General features: G+C 42.4%; 1 protein-coding gene across 2 annotated transcripts in view; it reads right to left on the bottom strand.

Annotated features, from left to right (window-relative positions):
* The window catches only part of MAP3K15 (mitogen-activated protein kinase kinase kinase 15), a 91,062-nt gene extending 80,117 nt beyond the window's left edge, over window positions 1–10,945 (bottom strand). For both annotated transcript variants that reach the window (XM_074151653.1, XM_074151661.1), the window contains exon 1: window positions 10,615–10,945. In XM_074151653.1, the coding sequence (XP_074007754.1) occupies window positions 10,615–10,945 (331 nt within the window). The remainder of the gene's footprint in view (window positions 1–10,614) is intronic.
* Window positions 10,946–15,201: the final 4,256 nt, after the last annotated feature.

Here is a 15,201-nt window from a genome sequence, read left to right as displayed (position 1 = left end):
GAACCATTTTGGGTGGGGGTTTTTTTGGGTGTTCTGAACTGCAATACGACTATGAGACACGCAGGCTATCAGACGATGTCAAACGCTGTTGAAGGTGGTCATTTTCTGCTTTTTCCTTTGGAACTAGAGTTTGGCTGCTGTTCACTAACTGGAATTAAGTATTAGACTTGAAAGACAAGACTAAGTCAGTCTATGTTTCAAAGGATTTTTTAAAAGTATTCAGGGAGTATGACAACAGTGAGCATTTTCATGAACAGCAGCATATGCTCCAGAAGGAGGAAAGGATCTATACGACACATTGCAGCATTCATTTTTCATGAATCCTTAAAGCTTTATCAGCTTTGATGAAACACGAATCAAAGTTAGGTTTGAGCAACTACCATAGTCAGATCTGAGGCCTCACAAATTTATTAAACAAACAGGATGAAATAGCACTGCCACCTCTTTCAGGGACTACAAGGTGGAAACTCAAATTTGAAGTCCATTGAAGGAAAAGGATCAACAGTACATTGCTAATCTGTATCTTGTGAATGTGTCATGGTGGGAATATGCAAGAAAGTTTAAATTTAAGATTCTAACTCCTGAATATCCACCTTTTAAATTGTCCAAAATACCAAAAGGTAAGGAAATATGGGGCTTTGAGCAACCTGCTCTAGTGGTGTCCCTGCCCACGGCAAGAGGGTTGGAACTGGATGATCTTTAAGGTCCCTTCCAACTCTAACCATTCTATGATTCTATGAAATTAAATTGTTATTCTTCTCAGAAGTTGTGTTATAATTTAAATTAATTTAAATTAATTTAAATGTGTTAATTTAAAGGAGGAGAGGAGAGGGGATAGCAAGCAAGTGGCAAATAAGTCATTATCCCACGTGTAAACAAAGTAATCCCCCTGTTATTTTCCCCACAATCAGTTTCATGAATCTACAATTCTGCTTTTGACAGGCCTGGAGGCAATGGAGTACCACAATTCATGGAAAGCACTGCTGACACCAGTAGGAAACTGAAGAATTTTAGTTTCGTAAAAAAAATTTTAGTTTAAAATTTTAGTTTAGTAAAATTTTAGAATTTTAGGGAAAGCTCTTTATCATGATGATTTACATGGGAGTTTGTTTACTTTCCAGAACTAATGCATTTTGGGCTTAGACTTCAAAAGCTTTAGATATTATGTGAACAACATTTCTCAAATTGTTGAGAGGCCAGTGACCATCACTGGCTGAGTACCGTTCTCTGCATGAAGGCATGTTTTCCTAAACAGGAGAAGAAAAAACATAAACAGCAGAGTCTAGACATTTCCTTCTGTAACTTGATACAAAATGAAACCAAAAGAGATTATACTGAGTGAAACAAGAATAAAAAACACTTCGAGTTGATTCTATTTACAACTACCCTTTGTTTCTTAAAGAGATATTAAATAAATTTTAAACATAATTTAAGCATAAAAGCAGTATAAACTACAGTAGACACAACTATATGTGCACAAGTTCAGCTATGATAAGCTAGACTACTTCCCTTAATACTGGATTTAGCTATACCATCACAGATCAGCAGAAAGCCAGGGATGTAGTCTTAACAGTGTCCTTACCGCTTTGGATTTATGCCTGTCATCAGAGCCCCGATGCACTTCAGTCAATGAAAGATCATGCTTACCACGGCTGGGATCATGTACTTTCAATGTAATAAAAGCTGGGGTACGTTTTTCAAAGTTGTGAATCCCATTTGGTTTTGAGCTCCAAGGCATACTGTCGTTGAACTACTGACTTAGACCAAAGTTTAAATACTCGGAAACTTTACCAGAGAATATCTGAAAAGTTTCAGTTGTACCACCTTGAACACCACTGCAGAATCATTTATTTTGTCAGGCTGAATATTACAAAGGATAAAAAAAGCAAGCACAGTTTACCATGACACAATGATCCAATACTTTTAAGTGTCAGAATTCATGTCCCAGCATTGGGTCCCTCCTTGCAGACTACAGTGATGCAGCTTTTGCTCCTGGCATGCCTTTATAGCCACCCCAACCTCTCAGAAAAAGGCAAAGGTAGTAGCAGCACTGCTGACAGAAAGACAAGCTAGGTGAAAGCCTACTGTGGGACACATTTGGCCCATCTGCTGCCAGCTGAATCACATTGACCTCAGCAGACACTGCAGCGATGCTCTTTATAGCAAGCCAGGGAGCAGGATAAAGCAACAGCTGCGCTCCCTCCCTTGGCTCAGTCTCAGGCACCCACATTGCTGTTCAAAGGTAGTCTGAGGCTAAAGCAATTCACATCTGTGCTGAAGCGCAAGGCAAACAGAGCCTACCATGTTCACAAATTTCACCTGCAAGTGGCAAACCACATGGAGGTCCTCCCAAGAAAGACCCTACACCTGTCTTGACTGCCTAATTTCGTAACATCACTGTGGTGTGAAAAGAGGCAGCAGTTAGGCCAAGCAACCACCACAGGGGCTGCTCCTCCGTGTGCGCTGAAATAGCAGCATGCCCTGAGTATTGACTGAACACAGGTTTGCACCCTGTGTGGACAGCCAGTGAGTTTGAACTTGAGGCCACCTTATCAGCAGAATATAGAGGAAGCCAAGAAGTCGAGTTCTCATCCAAGTTCTGCACCAACTCCTTACACATCAGAAGAGCTTCACCTCAAGCTTCTACGTCTGCAAACCAGGAACGTTAGTTACTTTTTAACCAGGGAGTACATCAACATTTGTTAATGTGCAAGTGTAATTTGTTGATTAAAAAAAAGCAATGTATAATTACAGTCATAAAAGCAGGACATGACTGCAGAATATAAAATGAGCTACTGCATATCTATCATAAATTTGTCTATTTTATGGCAGGATGGAAATTAAAACAATGTAATAAACCCACTATGTATGCAAATACTTCCTTTTAACAAAAAAAAAAAAAAACCAACAAAATGAAACAACTTAATTTTGTGACCTCAGGTCTCAGAATTCTTAAACTTACGAAGAATATGCTACACTGCACAGCGAGACTGAACAAGCACGCAGTCACTGCAAAGGAGATGAGTGGCCAGGAACCAGGCTCCCACCTAAGCAGCCTCACACACCCACTCTGCTTAAGTCAAGCCTGTCAGCCTCATGTACAGCTTCCTTTCAGGAGCTCTCCAATACAATTGAGGGTCTACTTGAAGTGCAAGAAGGTAGAACCAGAGATCTGCTTGACAACATCTCATGGTCAAATGGCACAGCAGATTCCCTCACAGTAAGTTAGGAACTATACTGAAAAATACATTCATATATCATTCTTAAGCAAAACAAAATGTGACCTTTAGAATTCACTGACTGGTATGCACAGTTGGCACTTTGCTCCCATCAGTAATCAGAACATTTACTTATAGAAGGGATTCCAGAAATGTTTCATTTCCCACAAAACAATTAAGTAATATTTAAAAAAAACAAAATAAAACAAAAACGACCCTAACTGTGGTGTTTTCAAGGGCTATAAGTGTGACAATAATTAGTCTTCAGATCAAGAGCAGGTCAAGATAGATAGAGTTGTTCATCTCTTCAGAATAACACTAAATGTTCAAATTTTATAAATCATTTGTAATGGACATAAAAGCTTTTGTCTAACTAAGTCTCTTTAGTGAGAATCAATAAGCCTTTTAATCATACAATGAAAAATATTACTTGCAGAGTAAACTAAAACAAAACAGAAACACACAGGACTCTCATTATATTAATGAAGAAGATTCCTTCTCAGCTGATTCAACACCTAGAAATCATCTGATATGCTCCTAGCTACAAAACCCAGTGACAGAGGGTTCACAGTCAGATTCCAGGAAGCTTTCTCAGATTTTAATGTTTAAGCTCAGGAGGAGAGAAAGACAAGCAGAGAAAATGGAAAGTTGTAGGTTGGGTTGCTTTTTGGTTTTGTTATTGGTTTTTTTCATGCAAGTAAGTTTCATGCAGAGGAACAAAGAGGGGGAAAAAAAAAGTGCATTCCTAATTTTTTTTTCCCTTTATCCAAAAGCCATGGCACAGAAATGAATCATTTCAGATAGTGCATGCACATGTACATATTCTCACATTGGAACAATGAAAAAAGTGCATGGTTAGCACCAGATTTTGAGAGATGCAAACAACCTCAAAGCTTCATTAAAAGTTAGGGCTGGCACTGGTTTTGGATTGTCAGTATTTCTTTCCATATGACCCATCACAACTAAAGAGATGTTAGTTCCAAAAGGATAAGTAGTAAAATAGAGTCTCTGTCCATTAGACAATCAAGGTATATTTCTTCTTTTTGTGTTTAACACCTTTATCATTCTCTGAATAGAGTTCTGATCTTGCATTTGGCCCATGGCAATATACCAAAAGAAAGTTAATTAATTCCACATAACCTATTTATGGTTATTTATTTGCATAACCAATGTATGGTTATTTATTTGCATGTTTCTAAGTTTGTTCAACTGACATTAAAGGGGCTATTTCATAGAATACTGAACTAATGTGAAGCCTTTCAAGTTACACACAGAAAAAGCAACAGTGTTGATACAAAGACATTTTTCACAGGTGACGGGTAGAAAATAATATTCTCCACTGTTGAATGAAAGCATGGAAATCTCTGAACTCAAATAAGCATTTCTGCAAGAAGACTTCATATTGGAAATTGACCCCAACTAATACCATTAAAGCAAAATACACCTCTTGGATGTAACACGTGTCACAGCACCTAAGATGTATCATAACATGGTAAAATACAGACTTGATGGATTGCATCAAGCTTATTACTGTCATTTGAAACTCACTTCATGCACTTGGATATAAAAGGATTACAATACTGGTATATTACAGGGTCTTATCAGAGGATTTAGTTCGATGGCACAATGCAGAGCTTTGCTGGAGACACCTGCAGTCGCTCTATATGTGCAGCACCACGCAGAGATAAAAGATCAGGTCCGGACACCTTTGCTGTTGTATTAAAGCAGCACAATATCCAACCTAGTTAGCCCTAGCCTCTCAGCCACCACTTTCCACTTAGGAAGATCCTCAGATTTAAAGAAAATACACCCCTAGCCATTGAGCCAGTTGCAGGGGAAAAGAGAAAAAGTACTAATTATTCCTCAGAAAAACAGTAAATCCTGCCTGCTGAGACAAGCATCAGAGAGCTAACCCTTAACCCCTTCCCCACTGTTCACTGTCACACCCAGGGGCAAAGATAAATTGTAGCAGGAAGGTTTGTTGAAGTTTATTTAAGAACTTATTGCGTCAGCTGTCATTCTCACCTTCCTGCCAGAGATTACGATCCGTGTGGCAGTCAGCAAGATAAGCATGTGGCTCCAGATCAGCTACACTAGTTACCATGCCGTATATTAGCTTAAACTGGTGACAAATGTTTACTGTACCCTGACATATTAGCCTCTGGGCTGAAGAAGTTGAAGCATCCCTGCCAATTCTGTAGTGGGGATACTGGCATTCAGAGGGCAGAGGCCTTCAGGGCAGGCAGCTGGATACAGGCAGTGAGGATTCCTTCCTCTGGAAGGAGGAAAGCTGCCAGAGCCTGAAAGTCAGGATCCACAACATAAATTTCTTCCTTCCCCTTTCATGGTGTAAAATGAAGAAAAAGTTTCAGGGACAAGAAATTAGGGTTATGTTAAGAGTGGTTCAACTACAATAAGGAGGTAAGGAGGACCTATGTTTCAGTCTCTGTCTGGGCCCTCTCCCAAGTCTAACACTGACTCCAAGTGAAGATGGGGCTGCAGGTATCAGAGTATCAGTCAATGCGTTTTGGGACTGCCTTATCATGCAGGATGTCAGTTAGAGAAATTCATACATAGCAAAACAACAGACTTCAAAATACTCCACTATACTCACAAATGATCATACATAATTTCATGGATTGTCAGAGGAACACTCATTTTTCTCAGGTAAACTTTTAGCTTCATTCCTCAGGTCTCCAATCTCTCTCTAGATTGTCTTCCTTTCAGTTGACTTTCACCCTGCCGACTTCAGTGACTGCAGTCATCTCAAAATGCTGTGGTCAAACAGTCCAAGAAATGTTCTAAGTCTCAAAACAGATTGCTGTATATCCTTCATAAGGTAAAAGGATGATCAGCTACAGAAACAGGATTTCATAGAACCAAAATGGTAACATCCAAAATTCATAGAACTGTAGAGGCCACTCCTTCACTTAACACTAGCCAAATACTATGGCACTTCAGGCAATAAGCCTTGATAAAGTTTCAGGTAGACAAGTAAAAGCTTCATCTTTTGCTATCTAGCATCACCCTTCCATAGGTGCAGGGCAGACTTTTAACTTTGACATCATGTTTGCTTTCTCAGTACATCCAGAACCGAGAGATCCTTTGCAGATATAGTAAGAGCACAAAGAGGCCGAACCTACCTGTAACAAGCCACATTCACCTATTTGCCATGTCCCGTAAGCTGTTTATGAACGCACTACAGTGACTCTAGTTTGATTTTCTGCATGGGATAACTCTAAATAATTTTTTAAAAAATCCTCAATTAGTTCCTTAGCTCGCTGCTCCTTTTTAAAATTGCTTTTATTCAATTTTTTTTTCTGCGCGAAAAAGCTTCATGCTAATGCCCAGAATTTGTGGCTTTCGGTCTAAAAATATTGCCTCTCTTCCCAGAGATACAGCCAATGTATGCAAGCATCCTTGTTGCTTCTCTATTAGGCAGATACTATCACCCACTTCTGCATAGCAAATTACTTTGTTCACAGCTTGTTCCTAGCACAGACTGAGCAAAGAGATCTCATCTTTCCATTATCAAGCCCTTATTTCACAATTTGTTGTAAGTTTGCTCTCACAAGTGCTGTAGTTCCCATTTAGCAAAGATTTTAGAAAGTTTAGTGATTTCTTGAGATCAGGGTTGCTCTGCGTTACCTGCTGATCTGCAATGACCAAAGGCCTAAGTCACGCTTCTTCTCATTATAAGATTTCAAGGATGGGAAGTCAGTAATGAGTACACTCAAGGAGAAAAGAGACATCATACTCTTATTATGGAATATAGGTGGTTTTGCAGCACTCTTCTCAGTGGTTTACTGAAAAATCGTCTACAAGAAAATCTGCCTGCAGACAGGACAAAGAAGTTCCTGTTGATCCTTTCCCATGCACTCTGTCCTTAAAGTTCACTGATTTTGTCATCAAAGGTATCAATTCCAAGAATCATTGTTATAGATTCATACTGAATAAGACAGATAAGCTTGGTTGTGGGGGTCATGTCTCATGACTTGAAGTAAATGGCTACAATTTCAGGCAAAGTGGGAAGAAAGGGATAATGGATAGCACTGTTAATAAAGACCCTGCCGTTACTATTCACAATGAGATGGACCTCACTGCTCAATCTTTACTTAGTGGTTAAGGTTCCAACTAGTAAACCAAGAGATGGCTATGGGCGAGGATCTTTTAGAGAACTCCCACTCTCAGACCAAGGGGTGCTGCTTCTCAAGGTTCTGCCCATGGTGTACAGAAAGTACATTATAATAGATATCTTCAGTATGGGGAAACATCTGCTTGGTATCTTACACAGGCAGTAATAAAACTTGTTTATTTTTTTCTTTTTAAAGTAAACACAGAGTAATTTCCTAACACAGAAAGTTCATCATAAACCATAGGATTGCTCATATTAAAACTTATTCTTAATGTTGTTCTTCATTAAGAACTGAATAGATGCCAACAGTCCCAATCCAACACATATTCTGGAAAAAGAATATGGCAACAATTAATTGTATGTATAAAATATAGACATTTAAAAGGACTGATTCTTCAAAAATTAAATAAATTGCAGGGTAGTGGATTAAGAATGTTGCATGTAAATGAACAATTATCAAATTCAGCATTTTTGGATAATAGCTTGGTATGTATTCAAAAACATGAGGCGGGGAGAACCCACCAATGAACAACATACTGCAAGAAAATAAGAAGGGTGTAACAAAAGTTCTCAGGAAACAATGACAAATCATTGCACATAAAATGAGAACTAAAAAGAAAAAAGAAAAGGAGGCAGTATTTTAAAATCCATAGTAATGAAAATCCAATATGAAATTTAGGTCCACTGCTAGTTGATATCAAAAAAGATAAAAGAAAAAAAAAGGGGAAGGGAGAGGGGGGAAGAAAAGGAAAAAAAAAGGGAAAGCAAAACAATAAAGTGAAAAGTGTAATGGATACTTTTTGTCCCTTTGCAGAATGAACCAAGATGCAGCAATTACTCCATATGACACTGTTGAAGAAACCAAGTATTTCCCCATCTCCAGCATGTAGGAGGAAATGAAGCAGCAAGTACTAAAATAAAAACACTTCACCTCAATGTGTCAACATAATTTTATGAGTTTAAAGGTTCCGACTAAGGATTTCTCTGAACATCAATTTTAGACATACCATAGGAATTGGGAAAACTCCAAACGTCCAAATGGGGCAAATGTCACTCCAGCCCAACTATTTTAAAAAAAGATAAAAGGAATCCCAGAGATGTTCATTTAAAAGGGAGACAGTTAACTGCAGCAATGCAAGAATGAAAAAGCTATTTAAAATGTTGATGCTAAAAGAGCTACTTATTAAAAATATTAAAACAGCAGAAGAGAAAAATAAATACTCTATTTAAATGATTGTTTATACTTAAGAGCATTTTTTTTTTATTAAGGATGCTTGCATTTTCAGGGTAGCATTGCAGTTAATGGCAGTTAATTTGGGACCCCTGACAACAAATTAATGCTAAAATACTAACACATTCAGTGGAGTTTTTGAAAAAGTATGTATGGACAAATAAATCTCTCCGCTTTTTGACAGCTTGCAGGTCTGGTTGATAAAGGTGACTCATGTTAATACACTTGGGTTTCTCTTAATACAGGTACCTTAATACAGGTAAAGGATGCTTTGACCAAAACACTTGCCAAATAAAGGCATACATTACACAGATTAAAAAGTTGTCCCCCTGGCCGGTCTCAAAATATTGCTACTGGAAAGAAATCCACACAAAGACTATTTTAAACAGTCTCCTCTGAAACAATAATTGGTTCAGGACTATTCAATTAGTTTTTAATGGACACTGAAAATTATAAAAAATATTTTCTGACTAAATGCGGACATAAAAGTGTTTCAGGAGTATCCACTAACAAGGCGCTTTACTATTACAAAGTGCTATTAATCACTGAGAAAATTATCTTGGTCCTACAAGATGACTTGAATGCAGAAGTCTACAAAGATAGTCCACATTCCCAGACAAAAGACACCCACTTCAGAATGCAGCAAGTTAAGAAAACTTTTTAAATAACTGTCTCAAGCTTTCAGTACAATGCAGAATAGGTGTGTGCATAATACATTAATAGGACTATAAGTAGAAACAGAAATAATTTTGCATTGATGAGACCATCAGTACACTATTATGCTTACCTTCAAGAAGGGCTACAAAAATACTGGAGATGCACAAAGGAAATGCTAGTTCATGGTTGTGTTAAGACACACAAAGAATATATTTATTATACACTTTTCAACCTTGCTAGCAGAAATATAATAAAATCCCCTGATTGCAAAGTTAAAAAACAATAACAGATATGTGGTTCCTCAATATTTGGGTGACTTATCAAGGGATGAAATGCCCTCATCATCATGAGAATTTAAAATAAGACTGAAGTTTTAAGAAGTATTTTTTAACACATGAGCAAAACAAAGCTCTTCTTGTGAAAGATGAACATCAACACGGATTTAACAGTACTTTCCCTATTCAGTCTGTGAATCCCCCAGTTTCGTAATGCCTGCTCATACAGATATTAGAAAAAGTATGTCTACATATCTGCAGCATGTCCACATACCCACCTTGATTAGTTTTAATAATACCTATTGACTCAGGGGCTTCCTCTGTTGACTCGGAAAGCTCACATTCTCTCCCACAGCACTCAACCAGCCAGGTGCTTTTTTTGTGTGGAGAAGCGACAGCAGCTTACTTTTGAACCATCAGAGACCAGACACCAGTTGCAGCCTGGACAGGGTGGGCAATACTCACAAGTCTCCTCCCTTAGGGTACATTTCTACACTCTTGTTCAGAGCAATCCTGGATCACTTTGTGCCTGGCTATGTGCAAGCCAATTTCACTTTCCAGAGGTCTGGAGCTAGAGAACGTGAACCATCTAGTCAAGCCAGCTCTGAGGCTTTTGGCCAACGTGTTTTCATGCTATGTCTCACTCTAAGCTCCCAACCAGGCTGGGAGCTGGAAGAGGGTTCTTAGCAAATCACACTAGCAAGAGTTTTACTGCTCCTTAAGGCTCAGTTGGTACCATAGGATCCACAGTCCTGCTGGGGCACCACACTGTGATGACTGAAAGAGTTGGTGCACAGACCTGAATCTTTTTCACACCTCCTCTTCCATGTGCAGGATGCTCCTTAAGACCAGTCTCTTGCTCCCATTACACGAGGTTCACCTTGCTGCCGTTTTCCTGTCTCCACACCCCTTCTCAAGAACCCCTCACCGTCTCCCATTTGCCCCATTCCCCCTCTTCTCTAGCCTCCACGGCACCACCTTTACCGAGCCTTCCCCAGCTCGGCCGGGCGTGACCCCACACAACCCGGGAAGGTGGCACCGGGTAGGGACGAGCCTGAGCTCCCGCCCCACGGCCCCGCCTCAGCCCAACCTGCTCACCTGCGTCGTAGAAGGCGTCCAGCACCGCCGTCTCCCCGAAGTCCAGCTCCCCGAAGTTGACCGTGCCGAGCTGGGCCCCCTCGGCCTCGCATGCCCGCAGCAGGCACTGCCGCGCCCCGGCCTCAGGGCTCCGCGCTCCGCCGCCCCCCTTGGGCGGGTCGTTCAGCACATACACGGCCCGCAGGCAGCGCGGCCGCGGGGCTGCCGCGCCGACCTCCGCCGCCTCCCCGCCGCCCGCCGCCACCTCAGCCGGGCCAGCGGCCGGCAGCTCCGGCTCCGCGCAGGGGTGCGCCGGCTCCGCCGCCGCGCTGCCGCCCGTGGGGCTCTCCATAGCGGCGTCGAGGGCTGAGCGGAGCCGGTGGCTACCGGCAGGAGCTCAGGCGGGGCCGTGCCCCATCGCAGACAGTTGGGCAAACTCCGACGGCGCAGGGGCCGGACGGGTCCCTGCCTCCCCTCGACTCCGCGGCTGGGAGGGCACGACGGCGAGGTGAAGGCGGCCGGCGCGGAACGGAGCTCGGCACCGCCCTCCCCAGACAGGACAGCCCCAGAGGAAGCGGCACGGAGCCCGGTTCCCCCTCCCCCGCCGCAGCACAGCCTGCCAGCCCCGCCGTGCGCTTCCCGGGACGAGCGCCCCGTTTGCCTCCGCGACCAAAGCGGTACCGGAGGGAGAGGTGGCACCGTCGGGGCGACCGCGCCTCGTTTATTACTTCCCTTCCCCGCCCCTGGCCGTGCAGGCTGCACCTCCGCCCGCTGCCCTGCTGCGGCCGTCGGTGTTACTTCACACGGCGGAGGCGTGCGCCCCGTTGGGGGCGACCGGGGTGAGGCGGGGGCGAGCGGGCTGAGGCGAGGATCCCGCCCGCTGGGTTGCCGCGAGGGGCCTTGTCCCCGAGACCCGCGCGCGCGGCCGTTGGGAGCCGCTTAAGCGCCGCCCGCCGTGAGGAGCCGGCTCAGCCCCGGCTGGGCTTACCCCCCCCCGGCCGCCAAAGACCCCCTATCACCGCTGCCAGAGCAGGGGCGGCCCTCGCAGCCCGGGGGGTCTGTCGGCTGTTGGCTTCTCGGAGCCAAGGCAAGTGCTACGGCTTTTCCTTCCCTCGGCTCGCTGTGTCGTAGCTTTCCCCTCCACCGATCCTTCTCTCAGGTATTGGTTAAGTGACTTCCACCATGGACAGACCGTCTCAGAAGTTTGGATAATAGTTCTTCCTTCAGTTCCCTCTCTTTTCAGAAATCTCCCACGATCATGGCAAAATCAGCTCCTAGAAACTCTGTGGCAACTTCTGGCTTCTTTATAAAAACAAAATTCATTTTAAGCATCCCATTTCCCAAGACATTTGTTCTTATTAGCGAAACTGATGATGGCAGCCTCAGCTTTGGCAGGGCTATTGGGCGAGTTGCTGATTTCTGCAGCAGGACAAAGCGAAGGGCAGCTGCTTGAGGATAACTGTGTGTCTGGGCCTTGTACCCCAGCTGTCAAAAGGACACCCATACACCCTCTGGAGCACACGACCTGCTGGCGAGCAAAGGAACGGTGGAAAATTATTTGTATTTGAAGCTGTAAACCTGGCTGGAAAGCTTTTTCATCTCATTTTTCACAGAAGAGGTTTTAAACAAACAGCATCTTCACTTTCTGCTCCAGCATTGGCTCCTTACAGCTATCCAAGGTTAATATAAATATATTTAGCATGTGCTGTAATACAACAAAAGCAACAACCAAAGGTGTAGAACACAGCATTTCCCTCTTTCGGTGTCTGGCACTGTGGTTTGGTGACCATAATAGGAATTGCAGTAGCCCGTCTTTTTGAGAAACTCTCCAACGTGAGGATAGCATTGCGCTGTGCAGCATTTATGTTTGCTTAATGCCTCATAAGGATTTTAGAGAAAATGCGGGAAAATAATTTGAGGGAAACCTGTTTCTCATTTTGGAGAGTATGGGGCAAATAAACTGTTGGATTTGGTCCACAGGTTGGGGGGGTGTGTCTGCTTTTTTGACAAAAGCACTGGTACATGAGACTTTGGAGGAATGATTTACCATGGCCACCAGAGATCCCACTCATTCCTGGCAGCTTTGCTCTCCAAGCAAGAGCAAGTCTGTTTATATGACAACTCTATTAGCCTTGATCCAGTAATGCACCAATTAGCTGATGTAACAGAAGAAAAACCTAAATCTGTGTTTAGAAGATGCTCAGTGTGCACATTGAAGCCTTTGACCAACACGTATGTTTATGATCCTCTCCAACAGAAATTCTACTTTATATTTTTTGCATTATAAGAAAGTTTGGGTTCAACAGCTGGTATTAAAACTTGAAATGAAAAATACAATACTGGCAAAATTAAGGGATTGTTTGCAGAGAAAAGTGTTTCTCTTACTCGAGAATGTTCTTGGGCTTTCAGCAACTAACATGCAAAACTAAATTACAATTTAATGGGTTCAGAACAAGAGATGCATGGTGTGGTGCTTTCTGTAATCTTGAAAATAGTTGAAATGTTAATTTAGAACAAATATGTAGGCTGGAATTGCTTAGTGGGAGGCCACTGAGACATAATAAATAAACCCTTTCTGCCTTCTAGTGATTATCAAAATCTAGTTTGTTGTAAATCTAAGCCATGTCTTTGGGTTTCATTTTGTAGTTTTTACCATTCAGTACCATTTTAAATTGCTTGCTGAGGGGTCTGTCTCTTGGTCTTGAAACAGTGACAGTTTCTTAGTAGATACTTTATGTAAATGTCATTAAGAAAATGATACTTTCCCCTTTTCTTAATTATATTCACTCCTCTTCCAAACAGTATCCTCACTATTCCTTGGGCATTTTTCCTAACAAGCTGTCAGGTTCTGAGTGTCCATTTTCAGTAGTTTAACATGGTGCAATTTGTTCCGAGTTTCTACACCTTTTTTTGAAGCCAGGAACAAGGGGCATTTTTAAAGGAAGAAGCTTCATTTTATATACTGTAACTGAGCCTTCAGAAACCGTGGTTCAGTGCTGGTACGCCTGACGTTTCCACTGAGCAACAGCAGCATCTTCAGATCTTGCAAGTCACCTGAGTGAGAATAAATGGGAGATTCAGGTTTGGGGATATTTGAACTCTTTCTGTGCAAATCAAAAAATGTTAAATCCAGAAGGAAAAAGGTAAGTCATGGAACACTCTTTCCTCTTTTGGAAACGTGGTCCAGTTACAGAATGGGAAGGGAAAAGAAAGGATGTCCCCCAGAAGGGAACATTTGGTTTTCATATACCTTTCCAGGACCGTTTGCCTTTGCCTAGCATAAACCCAAGAAGTCATTTGCTCTCATACAGTAACAGAAAGGTGATGCCACAATTTTCTCAAGCAGCACTTTGCACCTATCAAATCCACTTAGTACAGAATATTAATTACCAATTAGACACCGGGAGCAGTACATTCACTGCAATTCACAGAGGCAGCAAATACTCCACAGAAAATAGATGTCCTTGAAATTATTTTTTTCCCATTTTGCAAATCCCTAAGCAGCAGTTGTTTCTCTAGCCGTAATGGGGATAACAGGGAGCAAGTCCTTTTTTTTTTTTTCCCCCAGGATTACAAACTTTTAAAACAGTTCAAACTGTAAAGCTGAGCTGTAAATATATACAAAGTTTGACTCCATAGGCAGACGTGCCATCTTTTCCCCTGATGCATATATAGCTACAACATACCTTAGCTTCCTTGTTTTTTTAAAAGAAAGCACACGCTAGAACTGGTGGCGTAAATGCCAGGCTGCAATTTCATTGTATTCTAGCATTTTCAGCTACAAAGAGGGCTCCTCCCATTTTACCCAGGGCCAGGGAAAGCCATGATCTCTTGGCTCAGGTAAGTACCAAATAAACCAGAAGAAACACAGGTACGCGGGGAACCTGCAGACCCGAGCTGTTCTTCCAAAATGCAAACCCACCCGCCCGTGCTCTGGCAGCATTTCCTGAAGACTGACTGCCAGCATAGCATCCCAGGCATTCATCCATCCGTCCACACCACCACCAGATGCAGAGGTGCCCAGGAGTCCACCCAGGGGCACTTGGCACTGATCAGCCTCACCCATGGGCGCATCCTTAGCCACAACCACATCTCCCTCCTGCCCGTGTGTCCCGGATCCCACAGCTGGGGCCGGGAGGCAGCGTCCTGTGCCAGCTCCTCCAGGAAGCACCATCAAGGCAACTGCCACCTTGCAAGGACATGCATGCAGAAAGCCTGACCCCTGTATCCTAAATGTGAGATTTTTTTTCTGTATTGTGAAGATCAGACACTGGAGAACATATTTTGATATTTTCTGGCAAGCTACTGTACCGGCCTTCCACAAGATAATGCAATTTGTGGTGTTTAAACTATTCTGAGCAAACAGGCTGTTAATGGACTTTTTGGTATTAACTGTTGCTAGTGTGCTACCCCACTTATTTCCATTCACAGTGAGCAGGTCTCCAGGTAACCATACAGATAGTGCTGTCATTTGGATGAGGAGGAAAATAGTTAATTTCTTTACTGAACAGGAAAATAAGAATTATTTTTTTTAAAGTATGGATTCAGACGAAAGATGTTTTCTTTTTCAAGGTCATTGTGTAGAAGCTTTGCTAGAATTTAAAGAAA

The sequence above is a fragment of the Numenius arquata genome, chromosome 1 (assembly GCF_964106895.1).
Source record: "Numenius arquata chromosome 1, bNumArq3.hap1.1, whole genome shotgun sequence".
NCBI classification, from domain to species: Eukaryota; Metazoa; Chordata; class Aves; order Charadriiformes; family Scolopacidae; genus Numenius; species Numenius arquata.
The sequence above is the reverse complement of the archived record's forward strand: the minus strand, read 5'-3'. Positions and strand labels throughout refer to the sequence as shown.